At 42.6% G+C, this 24,547-nt stretch overlaps 4 protein-coding genes across 4 annotated transcripts; 2 read left to right on the plus strand and 2 right to left on the minus strand.

The window, feature by feature from the left end:
* Nucleotides 1–3,664: 3,664 nt before the first annotated feature.
* PKNH_0412700 (conserved Plasmodium protein, unknown function) lies at nt 3,665–9,760 on the plus strand (the record flags this gene model as incomplete). The annotated part of the gene is made up of 1 exon (XM_002257915.1): nt 3,665–9,760. One exon carries the CDS (start codon nt 3,665–3,667, stop codon nt 9,758–9,760), a length of 6,096 nt encoding a protein of 2,031 aa, XP_002257951.1.
* Nucleotides 9,761–10,345: 585 nt separating this feature from the next.
* PKNH_0412800 (conserved Plasmodium protein, unknown function) lies at nt 10,346–14,680 on the minus strand (the record flags this gene model as incomplete). The annotated part of the gene is made up of 1 exon (XM_002257916.1): nt 10,346–14,680. One exon carries the CDS (start codon nt 14,678–14,680, stop codon nt 10,346–10,348), a length of 4,335 nt encoding a protein of 1,444 aa, XP_002257952.1.
* Nucleotides 14,681–15,714: 1,034 nt separating this feature from the next.
* Nucleotides 15,715–16,611, plus strand: PKNH_0412900 (KRR1 small subunit processome component, putative; the record flags this gene model as incomplete). Its single annotated transcript, XM_002257917.1, has 1 exon — nt 15,715–16,611. One exon carries the CDS (start codon nt 15,715–15,717, stop codon nt 16,609–16,611), a length of 897 nt encoding a protein of 298 aa, XP_002257953.1.
* Nucleotides 16,612–16,940: 329 nt separating this feature from the next.
* On the minus strand, nt 16,941–23,836 carry PKNH_0413000 (conserved Plasmodium protein, unknown function; the record flags this gene model as incomplete). The annotated part of the gene is made up of 16 exons (XM_002257918.1): nt 16,941–20,042; nt 20,230–20,299; nt 20,430–20,507; nt 20,625–20,859; nt 21,055–21,097; nt 21,270–21,361; nt 21,524–21,786; nt 21,891–21,964; nt 22,095–22,167; nt 22,296–22,357; nt 22,523–22,596; nt 22,731–22,799; nt 22,979–23,102; nt 23,285–23,376; nt 23,579–23,615; nt 23,747–23,836. The coding sequence occupies 16 exons, from the start codon at nt 23,834–23,836 to the stop codon at nt 16,941–16,943; spliced, it is 4,578 nt and encodes a 1,525-aa protein (XP_002257954.1).
* Between the last annotated feature and the right edge of the window lie 711 nt (nt 23,837–24,547).

Here is a 24,547-nt window from a genome sequence, read left to right on the forward strand (position 1 = left end):
GATAGTTCTATGTGTGGGGTGCCAAATGGGGTGTTGCCTTTGGTCCTTGCTTAATTTTTTTTTTTTTTTTTTCTTCCCTTTAGTTTTGTTAGCTGTACGTCCAGTTTATCGCTCAGTAACGTTCGCCTCCTTTCGGGATACTCAACTTTGGTTGTCCTCTTTTATCAACCGTTTGGCGTAGTTCCCACGTGGGCACTCACAAGTGTGTCGGTGCGCGGAAAGCGTTGTGTCCACTTGAGAGCATCCCTAATGAGTAGTGACCCCCGAACGGTGGAACAGTCGATTCGTATATTCTGTGAGAAATTCAAGAAAAAAAAAAAAAAAAAAAAAAAAAAAAAAAAATGATACACAACATAGGAAGGTATAGAGTAAAGCTCCCTAATTTCACTTCTCAGGGGAGATGATCCAAATTGGGTGCTAAGAACATTTGGGGTGGTGGAAAGCTGTGTGCGAGATTCAAATCCTCAGCATCGGTCGACAGTTTTGCCCACTGTTGCAGGCACGACGTTTTGGAGAATGACCTACTCAGCGTGGAGGCGAACCGCTTGGGAAAATAGGAAAACGCTACACCCGGCCGTAGGGTATGGAGATAAGGGCACATGGGCATACACATAAATATGGTGTAGGCCTGCTCGTATTTTCACACAGAAGTGAGGATCACTCCCTTGTGTTCCCCCTTTCGTGAGTAGTTCCAATGTAGTTCATCATCCTTTGGCTGTTGTAAACTCTGCTTTCGTTTTTTTTTTTTTTTTTTTTTCTTTCTCTCTTTTCAACATGCAGCATGTAGCGAGTGGTTGCCTTCAGTTAACTTCAATTCGGTTGAATGTGTTCTTTTTTTTTTTTTTTTTTTTTTTTCCTTACTTTTCCTTGCTCTCGGGTGACAACAAAACCGAGTCATCTCCCCCAAGGAAATAGTTTAATTGTCGTATTTTCATTTCCAACAACAAAAAAAAAAAAAAAAAAAAAAATCCTTCGAAGGTGTACGCGGAGGAAAAGGATGAATGCACCGCGTGAAAAAATCTACCACTTCACGGAGTAGATGCCTCGATAAGCACCGTGGCAACGGCAATGAACTAAAAAAAAAGCGTACAGAGGAGCAGAAGAGCAGAAGATCCGAAGGGCGAAGAACCCCCTTGGAGCATCAATAAGCATTCACCAACCATATGACTGCAAGGGTACCTGTTCATTCATCTGGAGCAAAGGAAAGGCTTGAAAGTTGAGCAGGCGTCGTCACAGCCACAACCACAAGGACTGACACTACCACTGACACTGCCATTGATACCACCATCTCCAACAGGGTGTCACTTAAAAAGCTGTTATGGGGAAATCTATTTTTTCTTAAATAATATTTTTTGGCAAGGAATGCACATTCCTTCCACGTGGTGTCACGCAAGTGGCTCCACCGCGAACAGATCGTCGTGCTGAATACATGTTGTATGACACCTCCTTCAGTTCCTCCCTTTTTCCAATGCATTAATTATAGGGCAATTTGATGTGCTTTTCCAAAACACAGTTTAAATACCAAACCTGAACACCCCTCTGTATCATTATGAACCCAGATATATGTACCTCTTTCACAGTGTACTATCTGCTTTCGATTTTTTTTTTTTTTTTTTTTTTTTTTTTTTTTTTTTTTTTTGGAGCAAGCCCCTACACACGAATGGCATTTATTATGTGTACAATGCACATTTCAACCTCAACCTCAACCTCAACCTCAACCTCAACCTCAACCTCAACCTCAACCTCAACCTCAATCTCAATCTCAATCTCAATCTCAATCTCAACCTCAATCTCAATCTCAAAGGTGACGGGGAGAAGAAGAAGAAGACGTATCCACATCGGGAGGAACCATACGAATAGGGGGCTACATGAAAGGAGGAAAACTTCATTATACAATTTTTTTTTTTTTTTTTTTTTTTTTTTTTTTTTTGAGGAGAGAGAATCTGAGGGGGGCAAAATTCTCCTTCTGCTCTTTTTCGGCGAACCTTCCTGTGGGTTACTCCACTATCAAAGTCTTCCCACCATAGGAACGTTGCATGGGCCGTCGCATGGGCCGTCGCATGGGCCGTGCACAAGGGTTCAACTCCATCATGGTGTGTACCATTTGATAAGCTAATGAAGTGGGCATGTCTTCTTTAATCGTTTTAACACCTACATATGAGAACACCCTTGTAAGTACTAAAGAAGATGTGCAGGATGGGTGTGCCGGTGATGGTAGTATTTATGTTATTTTTCATTTGCGGGAAAAAAATGCTCAGCTGGTTATGGTCGCAGGAGGAGGGGGGTTCGCACGTCAACAGACCTCAAATATGCAGTGATGACATTTCACAAAATTAAGGATATCATCTTTTGGAAAGCTTAACCCGGAACAATCACTCCTCCCCTCCCCTACCCCTCCCGTACAATGCACATGCGTAAGAGCATACTTCTCCACCTATGTGTGCATGCAAATGTGCCAAAGGGATGATCACTTTCCACCTGTGGGGGGGTACCTTCTTAATGTCCATTCAGAAAACAAAATATGTCACATGCATGCGTGGTCTGGAGAGCGTCCAAGAATGGGAAGAAAAAAAAAAAAAAAAAAAAAAAAAAAAAAAAAAAACCACGTAAAGTTAAGCTAAAACAGAGCTATGACAACCGTCCAATCAAAACAACTTCCATTCCTCCATGTATACGCGCGTTCTTTGCTCAATTGAATTTTTGCGAATAGGCAGGTAATACATCAAGTGAGGATGAAGTCTCACTTTCGTAATGGAATTCGCAAATGATATTGGAACAGCGCCAAGAAAAAGTAGAAAAAAAAAAAAAAAAAAAAAAAAAAAAAAAAAAAAAAAGTACATGTGTACATTTACATTATATACACATGTAAATGCTCCTAATATATTATCCCCATGCGTAGCAGTAGAGGTAGGCCTACGTCTGTGAGCATGCAAATGGATGTCACCGCACCCCTGGGTTTTGAATGGATGATTGTTTTTCCACAGGGATTGGAAGATGGGGGGGGGGTGAAACCCAATTTTGAAATGTCGCAAAAAATAACGTTCGTTTTGCCCTATTAATTTTTGGAAATGTAACAGATACCCCTCGCAGGAACGGCGCCTTGCAAGAAATTGTAAGAAGGGGGGAATGCCGTGTAGAGAGGCCTAGGGAGAGGTATAATCTCTACTCCGCACGCCCCAGTATATATATTTAGCTAGTGCGCTTCTGTTCGGCTATGCATGTATGGGGGTAGGCCAGTTCATCCGCGCGCAAACCGTGTAATAGGAGCGGGTGTGCCACAGTCAAAGGCAAACCACCCTTGCACGGTATCGCTTGCGCATCCTTGACAGCGTCGTTTGCGCATCCTTGACAGCGTCGTTTGCGCATCCTTGACAGCGTCGTTTGCGCATCTTTTGCGGCGTCGTTTGGGTGGTATGAAGAAAAACGGCAGGTGAACCACCAGACCCAAGCCTAAGCCTGCACTTTCAACGTTGCCGCTGATAACAGAACAAAGAATTCACCCCGACACTGTTTCACCATCGGGATCCCTTGCATCTTCTTTACCCCCTCCTTTTGTACGTAACAAGCACATCTTCCCTTCTCACACGCGGGGAAATAGTATAAATTTGTGTGTCGCGTTGTGAACGTTAGGAAAGGGTACGCCTTGAGCGAAGCGCCTCTTGGGATGATGGATCGCAAGAGGGTACAACCTCAAGGAGGAGAAAGGGAAAAATACATCGAGAAGAAACCCATGGAGGAAAAATTCATCCATGAAGAGACCCCAATCAATAGTGATACCGCCGATGGCGACGATCGTGTGGGACAAACCCTCACGGGAGGTCGGCGCAAATGGAAAGGAAGGAAAAATCGCATCAGCTCCCCATCCACGTGCCCATCAGTGAATTCGTGTGACTCAGGGAAAAGTGACTACTCCTGTCAATACATCAACGAAGACAGTTATGAAAAAAACGTGAGTCTATGCAAGAAGTGCCTTTTTACATACTTTGAATTCAATAGCGTGGCTAATGTTATTTATATGAGACACGGAGCGAGAACACCCAAGAAGAAGATACAGAATGTGTGGCCATTCAAGGAAGGGAAGGGAGATCTTACATTCCTGGGGTTCCAGCAGTCAGTAAGAATTGGAAAGTACCTTAGGAAATATTACTATAGCATGAGGAAGTTAAATTCGATTTATAATGGCCGGGGGGGTCGTTCGGAAGGGGAGAGTCCCTCTCAGGGATCGGATGAGGAGATGAACAACATGGGGGGATCCACCCCTTGGGATGAACAAGAGCAGGATAAACCAAAGGGGCATAAGGGTACACTCCAAATGGGAAGAAGAAAAAAAAATCTGAAGGGAAATCTCGGAAACAAAGGAAGGATAAAGGAAACCATAAAATTACTGATGAGTAAAAAGCCCACCTCTGGTAATTCCTGTAGGATGTTACATAAACGAGTGAAGCACAAAATGAGGTGGACTCCATTCTGCCAAGATAGGAAGGGGAGGAAACCCACCGCCTTACACGTCTGCAGAAGCATGTGTGGAAATTATTGTGGGAATAAGAAAAGGAAAAGGAGGAAACGGAAAAAAAATAATGACAAAGTTATTAATGTAGATTATTCCTTGAGGAATGAAGTGCCAAGTGAAGATGCTATGTGCTGTATCAATCCTCCCGATGGATACACAAGAATTGGATACCTAAATAAAGAACCGATTGATCGTGCGTGCAGGGGAAAGGACGCACGTTCTTCCACCTGTGAAACGAATTATGTGTACAAACAACTGGAAAGAAGGATGAACATAGAGAGACAAAAGCGGAAGTACGATAAAATGGTGAAAACTATAAATAATTATTTGTGTGTAAAAACGACAAGCAGTGAGAGGTGCAAATTAACAGCATATGCCATAATGTGTGGGATCCTAGGAATTACAGAAAAAATGTTTTTTTTTTTTTTTTTATTGTCTTTGAATAATGAAGAGGATGATTTCTTGGACCAAGATATAATTGGTGGAATGGTCACTGATCAATTCCTCTCACGGAGCGGAAAACGGGAGGACAGACTCCACCCCCAGTCCATCCTCGAGAAGCAACTTCCACATAGTAATAGCATCCTCGAAAGGAGGAAGATCTCGCTTCCTGCACAGGTTAACATTTTTTCGCGGCGAAAGGAACCTAATGTAGAAACAAATGTGACGGAAGGACCTGCTCCGGGAACCGAGTTACCAGGTTCTCATCGGGTAGGGTATATACAAGGGGGTACTTGCCACCATGTTAATTTTGCACCCGTTTCTTCCAATTCAATTTTCAATTTTACGGAGGAGAATTATGATGGGCATATCCACATGGGTGAGCAAAAGAAGCTCAGGAAAGATGCTCAGAATTGCCTGACTCGTTCAGGTGGAAGTGACAGCACCGATTTGGTGCGGTACGATTCCCATTGTGAAGGGAGGAATCCACGAGGGGAAGGAACTCTCAGGGATGGGAGGTGCTTCCAAAATGGTTATACACTTTTTGTAGACCCCCCCACACACCAAGATGTTTCCTCTATGGCGGCATTCGCCGATGGAGAGAACGTAGAGAAGTTGGATAGAAGTCGAGAAAATGACGCAAAAGTGGGTGTAAAAATGGGTGCAAAAATGGGCGCAAAAATGGGCGTAAAAATGGGTGTAAAAATGGGTTCAGCGAAGTTACTCCTCGATGTAGCTGGCAACCGTGGTGTGGACGCCCTAATTGTGAAGAAATCGGAGGATGAATCTTCCAACAAATATCCAAACGGACATGACGAAATATCGAACAGAAGAAGCGATGTACTCACTGGGGGCGGTGCTAACTGGAATGCGGAAAACGCACAGAGCTATAGTGACAGTGTGAACCCAAGTTGGGGTGTCGTTAAGAGGAATTTTGAGAAGGGAAGAGGTCGAAAGGGAGCAGACAAGTTCCGTCTGACCAGTACCCTCATCCATAATGTAAAAACCTTTTTCGAGTTTGTCCTAAGTGGAAGATACAATTCAAGAGTTTTTTACAACAAGATAATGAAGGCCAAAGGTCGCAACGAAAGGAAGTTGGAAAAGACATGTATTCTTTTTATATTTGAATCTTATATGCGGTATGTGCTGATTGATTCTCGTCCTGGTTATGTTAATAGATCAGGGGATATTCACAGGAGCAGTCACACCGATCGTCATATAGGGATAACTTCAGGGTATCCTCAAGATGGATGCTTTTTTTTCCCCGCATGCATGGTAAATTCGAATTTTGACCGGAGCTACCGTAGGAACCTACTCTCCTACCTGCGCCACATCTACGTTCTATGTTCCGTGGTGAATGTTGCTGAACGGAATTCACTCATGATGAAGACGCTGAAATCAAATAACCACTACATAAAGAGATTGAAGAATTTCATTTTTTACAATTCCAATGTTTATAAATTATTGAATGACCATTACAAGGAGGAAGTCTCCATAGTATACCAAATCACCAAGTGGACCAGTCGAACTTACCTGAACAGGTCAGAGCTTCTGCTAAGCGAGCCTTGGGCAACTATCACACAAAGTGATGCAACAGAAGACGAGTCCAATTTTAAAAATAGAATCGTGAAAATATTAAAGAAACACAACTCAGCTGTGTATAAAATTAAGAAAAAGCTAAACAGATCCATCATCTTGAAAGACCTGAGAAAATTAAACTACTATTCAGTGGGTGTCACTTCCAGGAATATTCCAATTTGTGAACAGAGGAAGATGATGCAAGAAAAAATTAGAAGCATGAGGAACCACTTATTATTCTATAGGAAGAGAAAAAATATTAAAATAATTAAACAGTTTATTAGTTCTTATCATTCGTATGTATATCACAATGTGCATCTCGTGTTAGACATGCGGAAGGCTTACAGAAACGTGGAGCTTGAGTGTGCCTCCTCGGATGAAAGCGTGTTCAGAGTGCCCACTCCTGATATGAGAAAGAAGGAACTCTCGAACGCAGGGGATGATAATTACGGGCCGAGTGGAAGGGAAGGTTGCACCAGAAAAGCACTTCCATTCCATCAGGTCGGGCATCCACGTAAATGGTATCATAATCTGCAAAGAGGTGAAACACAAGATGGAGAAGGGAAATGGACCCAAGTGGGGAAGTCAAGCGGGCTAGATGCACCATGTGCAGAGGAATTCTCAATCGGAGGTGCCCATGGACGGGGGGGAAAAAGGCCAGAGGGGTATCTTGAGTTATGTGAAGAGATGCCTGTTGATTTGCCAGATAACCCGCCGGATGACCCACCTGATGACCCACCTGATGACCCACCTGATGACCCACCTGATGACCCACCTGATGACCCACCTGATGACCCACCTGATGACCCACCTGATGACCCACCTGATGACCCACCTGATGACCCACCTGATGACCCACCTGATGACCCACCTGATGACCCACCTGATGACCCACCTGATGACCCACCTGATGACCCACCTGATGACCCACCTGATGACCCCCGCGGAGTCAAGAGGCCCGACAATACCTTGGAGAAAAAGGAAAAAAACAAAGCGAAAAATTTTTACAAAAAAATTTACGAGTGTTACAAACACATGTGCACCCTCGAGTATAACAACAAGTATCTGTCATGGCTGTGTAGCGGCATGTCTCTGATGGACGTGGTTATCAATTTCCTGATAAGCGTCAGGGTGTATGAGAACTTCAACAAGGATATAGCAACAACAGCCTGGGGCGGGGGGAAGAAATTCATTCCCAAAATTATAGTTTACTTAACGCACCAGTCGTCCATTCTGTCGTTCCAGTCATGCGTAGGGGTTAAGAGGAGCTCCATGAAGATTCCTCCTTTCGGTGGGTTTCTCTCCCTAGAACTTGTGCACATAAAGAAAAAGGGTCGGGACAGGAGAGATAGGGCATGCGGTCACAGGCATAGGCAGACATCTTCCAAGGTATTCAGCGAGGTCAATACGAAGGTTCATACGGAGGTTGGCGCCGAAGTAGACGCCTCGTTACAAAAAGAGAGAAAAGTGAAAGGAAACCTGGGACAGATATATGGTAGCCCCCCCCTAGATGAACTCCCCAGGGCAGGGGCACGAGTTGATCCGCCTCTTAGCATATCGCGAAGACAAAATTTACCACTGACAAGCGAAACGAGAAATGCAGACAGACATACCGTACAAACATTTATTCGAGAAAATGACACGGCGAGTATATTCTGTTGTAAGGAGGACTGCGTGTGGAAGATCAAACGGGGGAATGGCAAAACTACCCGGCACGGCGCAAGCAGGCGCAACGTAGGTGGACACAAGGAAAATGAACACCGGGCTGACAGCGCCGTCCGTATCAGCCAAACTCAGGCGAGGAAAAAAGGCGCGCGTGAAGACAAGTACGAGAGCTACCTGTCCAAGTGCGCCAACAAGATCCATAATTTTAAAAATTTGTTTAACCTCCTATGCTACAAAGACGAAAACGTAGGTAATAATGTCGAAACGCTCATTCAGCTGTACAATCTGTGCCTTAGTGACAACTGTTCTTACGTGAGAAACACAGAACTGAATGGTGGAGAGGAAGGGCATTGTAGAAGGAGGAGACGCTTTTATGGATACTTTGTCAAGTTCACTTTTAATCATTACTTCCCACTTAAGTTGAAGAGGAAGAAGTGTATAAAGAAGTGCAGGCGAGGAGAAAGAGAGGAGACGGGAAGATGGAATGGGACAATGAAGAAGAGGATTCCTTCGAACCACGCGGAGGAACAACATCAATGGAAGGAAGAACTAAATATAAAACTTGAAGTAGAGGAGAAAAAAAAACCAAACCATTATTACAATACAATTTGGAAAGAGAAAGAGGAAGATCCACCTGGAGAGGTGAATGCCAAGGAAGGAAAAAAACTACCTCTCACAGGAGGGAATGATCTGCCCCCTGTAGTAGGAAATGAAGAAAAACGGTTCGATGCAAATGGGGATAAACGAGATTTAGAAACGGCAAAGAGGAGAAAGGGAAATTACCAAAGGGATGAATTCCCCGTGAAGAACATATACAACGTGCGTACAAATGACCAAAGTGATGACTGTCGAAAGGGAAAAAAACACCTCACAAGAAAGAAAATAATGCAACGACTTAACATGAACAACTTTAATTTTGAATCCAAACATGATAAGTACATGCACTATGTGTACAATAGCAGTGATCTCAAGTACGGGAAGATATACAGCAAGCTTAACAAAGAGAGCGATTCCAAATTTACCACAAAGAAGAGTGTAGACATTAATAACCGACTTATGGAGAGGAGTAGGGTTAAGTTAAACGGAGGGGGGAGCTCATTCTCCAGTGAAGAAAGTACACATGATGAATTGGAATTACGGAACGGGAAGTTCAAGTCCCTTGGTAGAGGTAAGGACGCAGCAGAGAACGAGGTTAACAGTGTGAACTGTTCTATGAATGATCACGTAGGTCCAGACAGGCATGACTACCTGGACCACTTAAAGACCAACGAAGTGGATGGAGGTCAACAAAATTGCACACCAATGGGGTACAGCTTCAAACTCTCCAAAAGAGCCATGTCCTCTAGGCTGTTAAAGAATTGCATGACCGAGGAAACGGAAAAAAGGGAGAAGAAGAAGAAAATGCAAAAAATGCAGCAGATGCAGAAGAATAAACCAGGTTTTAATAGGAAGAAGGACGAAAGCGATAAAAGAAATTACCAAAATGAGAACTTCATTTGTCTGGACTGCTTGATTAGCTACCTGAGGCAGATGCTCAGGGTGTATGGGAACCCCGAGATGTTGTGAGGGGATCCGCGAGGGTGTGCATCGTAAGAGCGGCCGAATAGCAGCTGAATTGGGAATTTTCGTAGTGCCATCCCCTTTGGGGGATTCTATCCGTGGACACTTCTAAACACAACTCAGATGATTCAGTTGATGGTGAAGGGGATAGGAGGGAAGAAAAACCACCCAAGGGGATAACATCCCTCCCCCCGCAAAAAAAAAAAAAATAAATAAAATAAAAAATAAAATAAAATAAGACAGTAGTAAAAAAAAAAAACAAAAACTACAACAAAGGATGGTAGCAAAGTATGACGCTGAAGGATGGATCCCTAAATAGCTACAACAAATAGAACAAAACTTAAGAGAGAAGAAATACCACAATTTTTAAGTGCACGAATTAAAAGTATAGTTTTGGCTTCTTTTTTTTTTTTTTTTTTTTTTTTTTTCACATTTTAAAATGTGTGCAAAAAAAAATGTATGAACGTTCAGAAAGTTTTTCCAACACAAATAGCTATGTTGTTCCATTTTAAAGTGTGCAAAAAAAAAAAAAAAAAAAAAAAAAAAAAAAAAAAAAAAAAAAATGTGCAGATACATACCAATGCGCTTACATCAACAGACGCATATGGACACATGACTGTGTCGCCTCGGCAGGATGACCAGGTCCACCTTGAACAGGGACACTTCCTCTTCGTTGTAAATGTCACAGCGGGGGAATTCCTTCCGCAAATAAGTCTCCAAAAATTTGTAAATGCTTTGGTGGGTCGAGGAGGACCGCACTCTTGAACTCACACTCAGGTGAGCGAATTCGCTCAGAATGAAATGGCTGTAAAATTGCTGCAAGAACTTTAGGGGGAATGCCGAAATGTTGATATGGGGGTACTTACCCAGGTGCAGGAGGCTGAGGAGGAAAAAAACGTTTCTCTTGTCAAGATTGGTTAAGGGGGGAGAGTAGGGCTCATGGTCCATACTAGTCTGTGTAGACATGTTGGTGGATGGTGCAACTTCTTTAGGGAAGGACATTTGAAGGAGTTCGCAAATCCAAAATGCAGCCTTCCGGATACCTCTTCTCTGATGCTCGAAGGGTAGATAATCCAGGATGGAGACGAAGTTGAGAAGGTACGTCGAAATGTTTGGCGTGTATATAGCTTGTCTGGGTAGTTGATGGAAGTGCGCATAGAGTATATGTCTCCGTTGCATGGAGGCGTTGTGGGCCGCATGTGGGTGGCAACTAGCCAAGCGCATAAATTCCTCATCGACTGCATTCAGGTAGTCCAGAAACACCACGCTGTTAAAGAACCGAATTTGCAGCTCTAGTTTTATGGTCCCTGGTTGGAAAAACATGATGTAGACGCACCTTTCGGACAGTAAACGCATCAAGTCTCTGTGTCTCAGTTTGGCATTCTTCAAAGAAACAAAAACTTGAATAATGTTACTGAGTGATAATCTCATGTGCTCATTTCTTTCCAGGCATTTTAATTTCTTAGTGTATAATACATCCAAGAGGCAATTAAGCATCTGGAGTAGTTTCTTGCTTATGTCCTGCTCGTTGTAGCTGACAATTGTGCCCTTCCCCGAATGGAGGGCGATACCCCCTTGAATGTTTAGATGCAAGGGATCATCCGTCTTCGCATCATTATGAGGAGGTTTAGGTAATTGTTCGTGTAATGAGTCAATGGAGTCCTCTCCAATTTTTACTTGTTCTTTTTTCCCCTCCCATTCATTTGCAACAATTTTGTGGCAACGCGAGTTGCTTTTTGTCCCGCATACACCGAACACATCACGTGAAAACTTATTTATTGTGTAGTAAAAGCTAGCCACGTGGTAAACTAGTCTGGCGAGCTCAACTTCACTTAACTGTTCCATTGTACGCACTAAGTTGTTTAAATGGGTCAACAGGAAGAGGTTAAATTGAGGGGCGATCTCTCCAAAGTATTGGTACTTATCCAGATACACGTGCAAAATCTCTTTGAAAAAGGTGAAATTTTCACGGTACTGATTGTCATGCAGGATGAGATCGCTTGATATTTTTATGATGGATATCAGTGGAGAGTCTACATTAACTTGGGACACCGATGTCTGTTCGGATGCCCTGAGTAAATTCCCCTCGGGTATTTCCTCCAGAATACGCTTCAACACCAAGAAGATATATTTCATTTGGACGAGCCCCTCACGTTCCCGCAAAAATGAATCATACTGCAAGTAAGCCTTATGGTCCACAATTTTATGCTTCAGAAGGGAAGATATAATGGAAAAGAAATCTTCCTCCGTTAGATTCGCCTTTTGGAACTGCATCAGTTCCGTTAACTTGTTAAGTAAAGCATTTTTTATGAGTTCCTCATTTGAATAATTTGGAGAGATATTTTCATACGCCAGGAAGTACACTCTGAGTGGGTAGTACATATGCTGGTGGGGGGGTTTGAGGAGTGTCTGCTTAAAATAGGTAGGCGAGTTCGCCATGTTAACTAGGTTTACCATGTTGGGTACCCTAGGGCAGAACATTACACGGGTAACTTTATCTGTCAGTTGAGTAACCATCCTATCGACCTGATCTAAACTGCTCCGACTAGCGGCATCGTTGAAAAGGAGAAATGTATCATCGTGTTGGCTGGGGTCTTCACTCTCTATATAGTCACCACAAATCTTCTTCGCCTCACGAAACTTCTTCAAAAAGTTTAGAAATAGAATAATCTCCGCTTCACTCTCAAAGAGGTTGGAAGAGCCTTCCTCCAGGCGCCTAAGACATTCGCGCAAGAGGGGGATATTCAAATAGCCACCTCGATGAGTCAATTCTACATTGATCAATATTAATATCTGATAATTCGATACATTTGTTTCTTCTTTTTTAATTTGCTTCGCTATCTCGTGCAGAAGTTTTAAAATGCACCCTTTCAGCATATTGTTGTCGATGAATGGAAAGTAATTTTTGTTCATTTTATGGAGGTAACCCAGAACTATTATGAGCTTATTCGTGGGTACCTTTTTCTCTTCTTTCATTGGAAATACAAGACAGTTAGTTACCTCCGCAAGAAGGTGCAACAGATCTTTAACTGCGTTGACTAGTTCTTCTCCTTCATTTGACTGGGACATCACACAGGGGGAGCTTTTTTCCTCCTCTAATTTCTTCATCTTATAGAAACAACTCATAAAAGAATTCATATCCGAATATGCTTCCATCTGGTAGTGGATTCCCCTAACAAGATTGATGATCATATTTTCATGCAACAGGGGGTAGTACGTAAGAACATTCCTGTAACAGCTTTTCAGTATGATCATAAGAGACGAATGGAAGGTGCACAAATTTTTTACTTCGCTGAGGAGGGCTGCTGTATTGACATAGATCGTTGCAATGCTATTTAGCTCGTTCTGTGTTGGCACAGTGCTCCAATGAGAGTTACATTCTTCTTTCCTCATCGTGTAGGGAGAAGGAGTACCAGGAGTGAAGCTCCCCAAGAGACTTGTGGCGCTGTTGAAGAGCTGCACTAGACACCGTTCCGCATCCTCCGAAAAGGAAAACTTGGAAGAGAGGAAATTTTTCACCTTTAAAATTTTCAAAACATTAATTATATGGGAGTATGCCCATAGATTTCGCACGAAGAGTGGAGACGCGTTTTTCTTTCCTTCCTTCATTTGGGCACTTGGGGAGGGATCCCTCTTATGTTCTTCCCCAGAAGGCTTTTCCCCTACTTGTTCGTTCCACTCCCTTATCACAGCGTACAATATGTCGTAGTTCACTTTCCTCTGCAGGAGGAGCTTCCGTCCGTTTCCCTTTTGTTTATCAAAGATGTTCACGCTCGAGGACAAGAAGGATAGTGCCAATTTAGCGCTCACGTTCGCTTGGGTAACCTTATTCGCGAGTAGTGAAATAATGTGTAGAACCTTCTCTGAGGCGTACATCGGGTGGTTGCTGAGAAAAACAACGTAACTGTTGAGGTGATTGAAAATGACTTCATCCCGCCCATTGGGATCACCACTTCGGTTAGATCCTTTAAGTGGGTATTCCCTGATTTTCTCATTTCGAGGACTCCCTAACTGGAGTACCGTTTTGCCAGAAAGGTTCCTCCCCTCCGCGATTTCGCAATATGCCTCATTATGAATGTCTTTCTTGCAAAATTCATCACTGTTTTTGTGCCCCCCCGGAAGGTCTGGACTTTCGTAGATTCGTCCACTACTCTTCCTGAAGAATGCACCCCTTTCATGGTCCCCACCAAAGGATTCAGGATTCCCCCTTCTTCGAAAATAATAAAAATAATTAAATTGAGAAATAAAATGAAAATAAAAAATATTTTGAACTAACTCTTTAGTACTTTGACTGGGGTTCACCTTGTGCATGTATTTAGACAAGCCGCGAAGCAACTCACTAACGTTACTTAAGTGATAATGCTTTAAGTGCAGATTGACATTGTGGTGGATGTAATGGAAGATGCTTGGTTGAAGGTCGTTACATATACTTCCCTTGGAAATGCTCAAATGGTATTTTTTTTTTATTAACAATGTATGAAAGGCAATTAAAATATTTTTATTTATATATACGTTTTTGTTTTTCGGGTTTTCATTAATAACAGACAGAATTTTAAACACTGTGTCATTTATCGTTCCGTGCGTGTTTCTTCGCATGAGGAATTCTATCTTGTTCTTCACTGCTTCTGTCTCTGTGGACCTGCCATGCTGTGAATGAAAAGCGGGGGGAGACATCTTCCTCGATTTGAAGCTCCCCGAGGGGTGATTTATAATATGATTTCCATTCCTACCGACGAGGGTTGTTATCCCGTGAGGCTCATCGAGTCCTTCCTCTCTTCCTTCCCTTTCCACCCATTCACGCAATGTTGAGAGGTAAACATAATTGTTCTCTAGGTGGACATTGCTCCTTTTGCTTATTGTTCCCCTGGACCTTTGAATCTGGAGGGGGCACCCGGCGTGGAGCCTCAGAGAGCGCAGGAACTTCATTAAAGTAGGGGCACCGGCATGGGAGAAAAAATATGGGAATTTAATGCGTTTTCTGGGTAACTCTCCCTAGCTCGTCCTCATGGGGTCGTAACAAGCACAGATCATCGCAAGGATATATAATGTAATCAGAGATGAACTCACTAGAGCAGACCTGCAAAATGGCCACACTTGGCTACATTATATGACACGGGGGGGTGGTGCGCTTTTTTGCCCCCTATACTACCCCCGCAGAGGGGAATCTATTTGCCTATCAACGCTGTGGACGTTTTCTACAAATAAGCCCACCATCCGGAAAAAGGAGAAAACATCCCCGGAGCGAAAGAATTAAGGCTACCCAGGGTGGTTATAACTTTTTTTTTTTTTTTTCTAACTGTTGTTTGTGACACTTGCTGGAAAAGAAAAAAAAAAAAATCACGCAAAATTTACAAAAAAAAAAAAAAAAAAAAAATGGCAAAAACCGTGATCGCGACCAATTTAGAACCAATTTGTTAACCTCTCATTTTTTTTTTTTTTTTTTTTTTTTTTTTTGTAGCGCTTTTTTTCTCGATAATGCGCGCCCACTTGGGATGATTAAAAAGAGAAGAAAAGGTACATTACAAAAAGAATTTTACTTCATGAGAGTTGTGGCGGTCTGAATTACCTACATTTTCCGCGTGAATAACTATGCGGCAACGCGTATGCAGCGTGGATGGACGCGCACGTGTAGTCTCTGTGCCCATCTGCAGGGAGGCAAACTGGTAAGTGGTACAAACCAAGCGGGCCAACTAGCAGGGGGGTAAAACGTTCCAAAGAAGTTGCCTCACCTGGGTAACTTTTCCACGGAGAGAAGCAACCATCTACGGAGATAGGCCCATTCCTCGGGTTACTTCGGTCACTACAGGCGTTGCGATCACTACAGTCGTTGCGATCACTACAGTCGTTGCGATCACTACAGGCGTTGCGATCACTACAGGCGTTGCGATCACTACAGTCGCTGCGCGTCGTTCCAGTCGTTGAAGTTATTTCTGTCAGGCCCGCTCCGTGCCACCCCCGAAATGGCGACGGAGGAAGCATCCCACAACAAGGGCCAGGCAGGAAAAAGAAAGTACAGGAAGGAGAAACCATGGGACAATGAAAACATAGACCATTGGAAAATCGAAAAATTCACAAGGGAAGACAACAAAAACCACTTCCTAGAGGAGTCCAGCTTCAAAGTGCTCTTTCCCAAGTACAGAGAAAAGTATCTCCAGCAATTCAGTACGGACATAAAAAATGTATTAAATAATCACTTCATAAAATTTGAAATCAATTTAATTGAAGGTTACATGTGTGTAAAAACCACCAAAAAAACATTCGACCCGTATATCATAATAAAGGCAAGGGACATGATTTCTCTACTCTCGAGAAGTGTTCCCTTTAGCCATGCCAAGCGAGTGCTGGACGACGAAACCTTTTGTGATATCATAAAAATTAGCACCTATGTAAGGAACAGAAATAAATTTATCAAACGAAGACAGAGATTGCTAGGAAGCAATGGGACCACATTAAAGGCCTTGGAAATTTTAACCAACTGTTATATATGTGTGCACGGAAAAACGGTGAGTGTCATTGGGTACTTCAAGGCCCTGAAAGTGGTCAGGAGGATTATTGTCGACTGCATGAAAAATATCCACCCCGTTTATCACATTAAAGAACTAATTGCAAAAAGGGAACTCCAAAAAAATGAAGAATTTAAAAATGAAAACTGGGAAAAATTTCTCCCCAATTTTAAAAAACGAAATGTACAGAGGAAAAAAATTAAACAAAAGTTGGAGAAGAAGAAGGGCGCCAAGAAGGAGGAGAAATCCGTCTTCCCGCCAGATCAACTGCCTAGAAAAATTGACATTCAGATGGAGACGGGTGAGTACTTCATGCGCCGCACCCCGGGCGAAGCAGCGGGAAAGACAGAGTAAAATTGTGGCAAGCCAGATTGGGGGGGATGCTAAAAATCGGTGAAGAAGAAGAAGATATGTGATTAACGGAGAAGAACGTACCACATGGTACGTACTCCCAAGGAGGCAATCGCGTAAGTAATAATGTGCCCGCACGATGTACACTTAATAGCGACTGCTTCAACAGTGAGAGTATTCAACCTGCGATAACAGTATCATATTGGGGGAGGATTCTTCCCCATTTATTCCCATTTTTTGCTCTTTTTTTTTCTCTTTTTTTTCTCTTTTTTGCTCTTTTTTTGCTCTTTTTTTGCTCTTTTTTTGGGCCTTTTTTTTCCCCTTCTCCGACTTCAAATTTTGGCGACATCGCCGCAAATGCTGATCAGCGCGTAGGCGTGAGACCGCTCCTCACGCATGAAGAAGTTTGTAATCCTAAAGGAACAAATTAAATTAGCTCCAATAGCTTTAATGTGAGATTTAGCAATAAATAAAATGTCTGATATTATACTCTGGTAAAAAACATCAAACTGCTTTAGGTTTACATTTTCTTTGACTATGTGTAAGGAGATAATGCCGAAGTATTTTTTTATAATAACGTTTGGAAGGATATTTAATGGGGTTATTATGATTGAGGAGAACTTCTGTTCCGTAAAGGAATCAAACAAATGCTTTCTGTTCTCAAGGATGATGTAATTTTTAAGGTCATTAAAAAGGAACAGTGTGTCAGACAAGTTGTACTTATCGGTTGATTGCTTCCTTTTTTTTTTTGTTGTCTTCTTTAGGAACAAGCTTAGTTTATTTCTTCTATTCCCTTGCGTTTCTTTTTCTTCACCTCGTTGTGTCACAGTATCCTTTGAATGTGTTCCTCCAGTTTCTCCTTTTCCAGTTTTTCCTTTTCCTTCCTTACCTTTCCCTGTTCTGGTTCTCACCATTCCTTTCGATTTGCTACCATCCCCCCTATGGGAGAAGTACAAACCAAGCTGGAGCAATTTGGCGACCAATGCATGAAATATTCCTTTTTTTTTCCCCTCTCTACCAGGGGCGTTATCGTCTTCGTAATGATTCTTCCTGCGCAGGCCCATTTTGTTATTTCCTTTCGTTGGGGAGAAGAATTCAGGGGAATTAAAAAATAGCTGCCACTTTTCTATATAGTAATTTTCTAGGTAATTGAAAAAATGCTTCAAGAGATTTTCCTGCATCAATCGGTTCATACTTTTCAACTCTAAACTTATGGAGTTGTTATTTTTTATCTTCACCAAATGACCAGTTAGCATAATTTCCAATACGTCCACAGATATGAACGCGAAGTGATACTTGATACTGTATATACAACAAGGACACATCTTATTTGCAAATATATAAAATATTAGAACATTATATAGATCGTTGAATGCCTTGTTGATTTTCTCATACACTACATCTACTTGTTCATTGTTTTCACTGAATAGGTTTATCCTCTTAATCAGGTAGAGGTAGCTTTTTGAGAGATTATTCAAGTATGTGTGTTTTCCTTTATTTTTGTTTTTTTTTTCTGCTTTTTTTTTCGTTTTTTTTTTCCTTCTCTCCTCTTCGTCCGTTAGGATTCTCCTTTCAGTGGGGGGGTTATCCCTTGGAAGGGATACAAGTTTATCCATAGTCACTTCCCCATGGTCCTTCCTAAATTTATTCCCAACCAGGTCCATGCACCCCTCGGTGGGATACTCACTAACCTGGTCGCTCCACTGATCACTGAATAAGTCATCCCGTTCTTTGTGCAAAAGGGGCCCCATCATGTTTACCCCCCTCCCCTCATTGGATACACTTTCCTTGGAGTCTCTTTGCCTTTCCCCCCTTCTGGTACCCTTGCTGATGAAGTCCATTATGCAGCTATTCATGGTGCCCCTGGGTGAGTTGCTTCCAATGAGGAATTCCCTCTTCCTCTCAATGGGGATAGTCATCTGATTTGCTTTTCCAGAGTTTGCATCTGCCTTATTTCCTTCCTCCCAACTTGACGTTACCTTATTTTCTCCTGTTCGACCATCCTGCTGATCGTAGAACGTTTCGAACCTTATGCTGGGGAGAATGTCCAACGTGCACATGTAGAAAAAGTATTTGGGGTTGTCCTGAATTCCTCCTTTCCTAAACTCTCCATCGAAAGGAAGAGTATTTTCGCTCCTGTCTAGAGCGAATGAACGATTGCACGATCTCACTATCCGCGAGCGAGAGTCTGGCAGGAAGAGTGCAGACAATTTCTTCTCCTCATTCGATTTGGACACGCTAATGGAAGTACCTGTGGGGGTACCATAAGGGCTATGGTCTTGCATAACATTCGACAGGAGGGACTCCCTTTCGACTCGACTTCTTCTGTCCACTTGGCTTCTGGCATCGCTATGGGGGTCACTACTTCTCTTTTCTCCATTCGAATGTGATAGTGATTGTCTCGTTAATTCCTTCTGTGTTTTCAATTGGGATGATCCCATTATTTTTAAATTGTCACCGTAGCTGAGTGCTTCCCCTTTTGATAATTCTTCCTTAGGGAATTCCTCCTTGGTGGGTCTTTCCTTCTCCCCTTGAGTGACATTCTGGACCTTTTTTCCACTCTGCTTCTCACCATTTGGAGGAGTACCCTTGGACGGGAGGGCCCCACTGTCATACCTCTTATTTGCAAGATAGTTGTTGACGTCCAAGTTGAAAATATAGTTGTACAGAGCAATACTGTCTTCGTAAATATTAAGTAGAGTAATATTATCGAGATGATCTTCTACCTCGTAAATGTATCCTTTATTTTTTACCCTCTTGGCTTTTTTTTTCTCCTTTTTTTTTTTAATTCTCTTCCTTTCTTTGATACCTAATTGGGTATGCTCCATACCGTTGTCTCTCTTAAGATGATCACTTTCGTTTGGGTAATTCAATAATTCCTCTTCCTCCTTCAAGTAAATTTCCCTCAGTCTGAAGTAGTTGTTGCATTTTATTTTATCAGATGTAGATTGCTCATGCCCGTTTGTGTTCCGCTTTGTGGATTCTATGGATAGTTGCTCAGAAAAGGCTTGCTCAATCATATCATGCACGCTCAGGTTCATCAGTTTGTTTTTGTAACTTTGCGAAGGGTCCAATCTGCCATCGCTATCCTGTACCATGTCCCCTTGTATGAATACTGGAGATAAGAGACTTTTGTTTCTACAGAAAAAGGAACGATAATTTAAATTATCGTAAATTATCTTTAATTCCCTTGCACTTATGCTCTTGTTCCTGATGTAGAAATTATCCTTGTAGTTTGACTTGATGAGAAATTTGTTTTCTGAATATGTGCCATACATGCACATACCCGTCCCGCAACAGTAGCCGAACAGGTAGTTCTGGTTAAAGCATAACTTCAAATTGTAGTCGAACATGCTATTGAATCCGTTAACTAGAAGCTTGCATATGATTTGCTTGTGCAGGTTTAGTTCCAGAAAGGGGAAAATCTCGCTTATCTGTAGGGGGGGGGAAAGGAAGAACATTATTGTTGTGTGTGTGGAAAACCAAAGAGCAAGGGAATCTGACTTCTGGAAGAGGGATTATATGACAAGGTGGGTTCCCACACCCCTCTCAGCATACATCACCCGAGCACAGGGTCTCCATCCCAGATGCGCACGGGCCCCGCTGTGTCATTTTTCTTACCTCCGAGGCCAGGTGCTCTCCGTAATTCTTCTTCAGCGGGTACACGACGAAGGCGGAGATGAGGAAACCGCTTCGGGGAGGGGAGGGAAAAAGTTGGATGAATCGAACAGATCGGACTGAGAAGACGAATCAGAACTGACATGTTATCTCATCGTCCTTCCCACCGAATAGACCATGTTGGTCCGCTACGAAAGGCCTACTTCCCAATGACGGCCAGATTTTGTGGCACGCTGGCGGACGAAATCAGGATCTTCGGTACAGGCGCTTCATTGCAGACTCTGTTATAGGAGGAAAGGGCACAGTAAAATGGGGGTGGAAAAGAAATAGACAAAATAAATATTCAATGTACGATGAAATATTTTCGCAGTTACGTGTCGTCGCTTGTTTTCACCTACCTACAGAGGACTGTGTTTCTCTCTATGTCATCTGACGCATAGTGCAAATAGACGCAACTAGAATTCCTGTGCGCATTGGAGGATCCACCCTTAGAGGAATGGTGCCTATGCCTTTCACTGTTCGCATAAGGAATTATTTTATCATCTTGAAAAAAGGAAGACATCACACTTATGGCCGTGCCGTAGCAAAAGAGAATAATCACATCGTTGAAAATATATGTGTCCTCTTTGTAACCTGCAAAGAAAAAAAAAAAAAAGGATGAAGAAAATGCTCATTCAGAGGTAGCACCATGGGAAGATACCACTGTGACGTTATCGTCTGTTCTTTATGTACTAATGTATGTCAACTTCAAAACGATGACGGATGAAGAGAGAATATTTCCCCCCATATGCATTATCCCTCCACATGAGTGCGCATTGTATGTGTTACCCAAAATAACGTTGCAAGATAGAAAGGTTGCATTCGATTTGATCTACGAGGGGAGGGGAAGAAAGACACGTTTGTGCATGTCAAAGAGTGGGTCATGATTCCTACTCATGACTCTGTCGCAAGGCGTAGGTTTGCTCGTTTATTTGCTCATTTTGTTTTGTTTTGTTTTATTTTTATTTATTTTTTTTTTTTTTTCTTTCCCGCTCTTCCCTTACTTCGTCCCTTATCTCTAGGAGCCATTCGTCTCGGTGTTGCTCCGTCAGCCGCTGATGTAGAACCTTGACCGACTTGGCGGCTACAAGTCCTCCTATAGGGGGGGTAGTGAATATGCACGTCTCTGTGTTGAGCGCCTGTGTCTATGCCTGTGTCTATACCTGTGTCTATACCTGTGTCTGTGTGAGCGTGATCGCCCTCCACGCATATCCACATGGGCACGTGCATACAGCGTGTCCACCTCAGCGAAACCTACCATATGTGTACTTGACACTATTTGGAAGAGAGTCGATGGTGAGCAATATAACATCCACAAAATTGAAGGTTGAGTTCGGGAGAGTGCTATCTCTCTTGTGCAATTTCATTTCCTTATTTCTTTCCAAGCTGTTTTGCCGTAGGAGCTCATTGTTGCGTAAAATATTTTTTATTATTCTGTTTCCCCCGGGGGTGGCATAGTGGGGGTCGTTGAGGTTCTTCACCCCTAGCTTCACAACTGTCCCTATGATGCGAATACAAATTCTTTGCGGAGGCAGAGGGATGGAGAATGTGTCGGGTGTAACAGTATTGCCATGAAGGTGGAGTATCGACATAGAGGTAAAGACGTGTAAAGAATGGAGACTTACTTGTTTGTCGTGCCTCCCTCCAAGTTCAAATGTTCTTGATAACCAATAATGGCATTCCCGCCCAACAGTTTAGCCTGCTCGAAGGGAAAGAGTCAGACACCCTTGATTAGCATATAACTGAAAAGGGATTCCACAGATGCATAATACCTAGGTGTTACACTTAACAAAAAAAAAAAAAAAAAAAGGGAAAGCACTCATGGGTACCTTTTTTCCAATAATTTTCCTCGTTTCCATGAAGGAGTTCTGTATGACGTCACATCTTGCCTCATTGGAGTTTCTGCCAGTGGGGCGAGGAAACGGGTTACATGGATGAAGAGAAGGGGGGCAGATTAAATGGAAAAAGAATCTGTTCGAATGTTGTCTCATTTACCATTTTTTTTTTTTTTTTTTTTTTTTTGTTCACACCTGTTCGATCTTATCAAGTCCTTCCAGTCATATTCAGGATCATTTACAATTTTCAATTCATGCTACCAGGAAAAAGCAAAAAAGGGGAAGAAGATTTTCATTATCTGATTATTCCTCCAGCTGAACATACACTGATTCATGGGTGCATCAACATTCGGAATTCTTGAACAGTCGATTTGTATACACGTGTGCACGCACAGAAGACCGTGCAGTTACACTTATCTTACAGCGAAGTTTATAATTTGTTCGATATAGTAGGGGGAGTTTTTGGGAAAAGACGTTGTGCCTAGGAGGAGGACATCTGAAGTAGGAAGGGGGGTAGGGGCGACTGACGGGGATGCCAACGGAGAGGTCGCTCTGAAGAGCGCAGTGAAAATATCAAGTGGAGAGTCAAGTGAGGCACCATGTGATCCCTCTCACAGATGACGCCCTTACCTGCGCTATTATCATTGTAAGGATTTTTTTCCTCAAAGAATTCCCATTTGATGGTACAGTACAGTTCGCCTAGCATAGAAATGATCCATGGGACAAAGGGGAGGAGGGGGAGAAAGGGGACGCAAACATATATGGTTGTCGTGAAGGGGTTATGTATGGAGGAGAACACCCACACGGAAGCGCCAGTGCCGATGGGTGTGTTGTTAGACGTGTGGATTTTTCATCATAGGAGGTGAACGCAAAGGAACCTTTAAGTCCGGCTAAGGAATCATACAGAGGAAACCATCCCTCCAACTTCAAATTGTCGTGGAAGTAAAAAAAGCTGAAATCTATTTGGATATATCCACTGTTTATGTTTTCCACATCATCTATCTGCGAATGAATCGGGGAAGTAACAATTTATGTCGTCACCAAGAAGGGGATCACTGGGGAAAGTACCTCTCCTTCCGATGCAACTATCTGTGGTACTACTCCTATTGGTACCGTTCATGGTGAAACTCTGTTTTCCCTTTTTTCATCTCCAGTTTTCGGTACCCCTCTCATCCCCTCCTTACCGTTATCTTCAGCGGGCATGTCTGCAACTCCGAATCGTCAGCGATTTCCAGACGGAAGGATAAGTTCAGGTCATCCGTATGTCTGTTAATATCTGCGGGGGGGGTATAAAAATGTAGTACCAGGAATATGTGTGATCCATGGGGGTATGTATGGGAGGGTTTGTATGCGAGGGTTTGTATGCGAGGGTTTGTATGCGACGGTTTGTATGCGACGGTTTGCTCATGAAGGACTGCACATATGTTTGTCTATTCATGTAGGGTAACTCAAATGGACTTATGGTTTTTCTCACTAACTAAATTTCGTCCTTTGTTTTGTTTCGCCCAGTGTAACCTGCAAATAGTGTGCATAAGAAAAAGAAGGGGTCGTAGCTATTGACGTAGCTGTAGACGCATGGTTCGATTTGACCGTTTCGGTGATTTCACCCGTGCGCCTGGTAATTCTCCATCCGCGGTTACACCCACCTCAACATATTTAAGCGAATCCACTTCTGATTTTTCGAAGGCGTTAAAGTCCCGTATGCCCGATATTCTGACCTTAAGAATGCATGGCATTTTGCACGATATAGTGCTGAAGGGGTGAAGCCGCAAAGTTCCTACCACCACAACAGAGCAATCACTGCAAGTAACACAGAAGCGGAGCGGCTACCCTGGATAAACGTACTCCTCGGAGGGGGAGACAAACAGAGAAGTTAACGAAACAATTCCTTCCAGGTAGCCGCATCGCTGGGGAGAGCAAATTTTAGATGAAACAACAAAAGGTGCATGTCCTCCCCGAAGAGGGAAATACAAAGGGGGCTTGTTTTTACAGCAACAAGCACATTATCTCCGCACTAACGTGACGTATGGTATGCGCCAATTTGTTCCAATCGGGTAAGATAACAAATTCGAATGGAAATTAAAAAAAAAAAAAAAAAAAAAAAAAATTTACACCTCCGCATAGTGGTATTATAGTAACGCCCAAATTGCTGAGTATGTTTAGCGAAATAAAAAAAAAAAAAAGAAAAAAGAAAAAAAGAAAGAATGAAGGAACGATAGTTAATGCAGTAAAAAACCTTAGGACCGCTGCTCCATCGGTGGAAAGTTTTTTTTTTTTTCCCATTTTCTATTCATAGTTCACGTCCAACTTTGGAATATCCACCTGTGAAAATTTACGTTCTACGCACGAAGTGGAAGAAGAATAACAAATGTTCGTTTCCCCTCAAATTCAAAAAGACCAACTTACGATCATTTTATTTGTCCGCATTGGAGCCAACTGCTCAATTT

Source organism: Plasmodium knowlesi, assembly GCF_000006355.2.
Source record: "Plasmodium knowlesi strain H genome assembly, chromosome: 4".
Taxonomy (NCBI): Eukaryota; Apicomplexa; class Aconoidasida; order Haemosporida; family Plasmodiidae; genus Plasmodium; species Plasmodium knowlesi.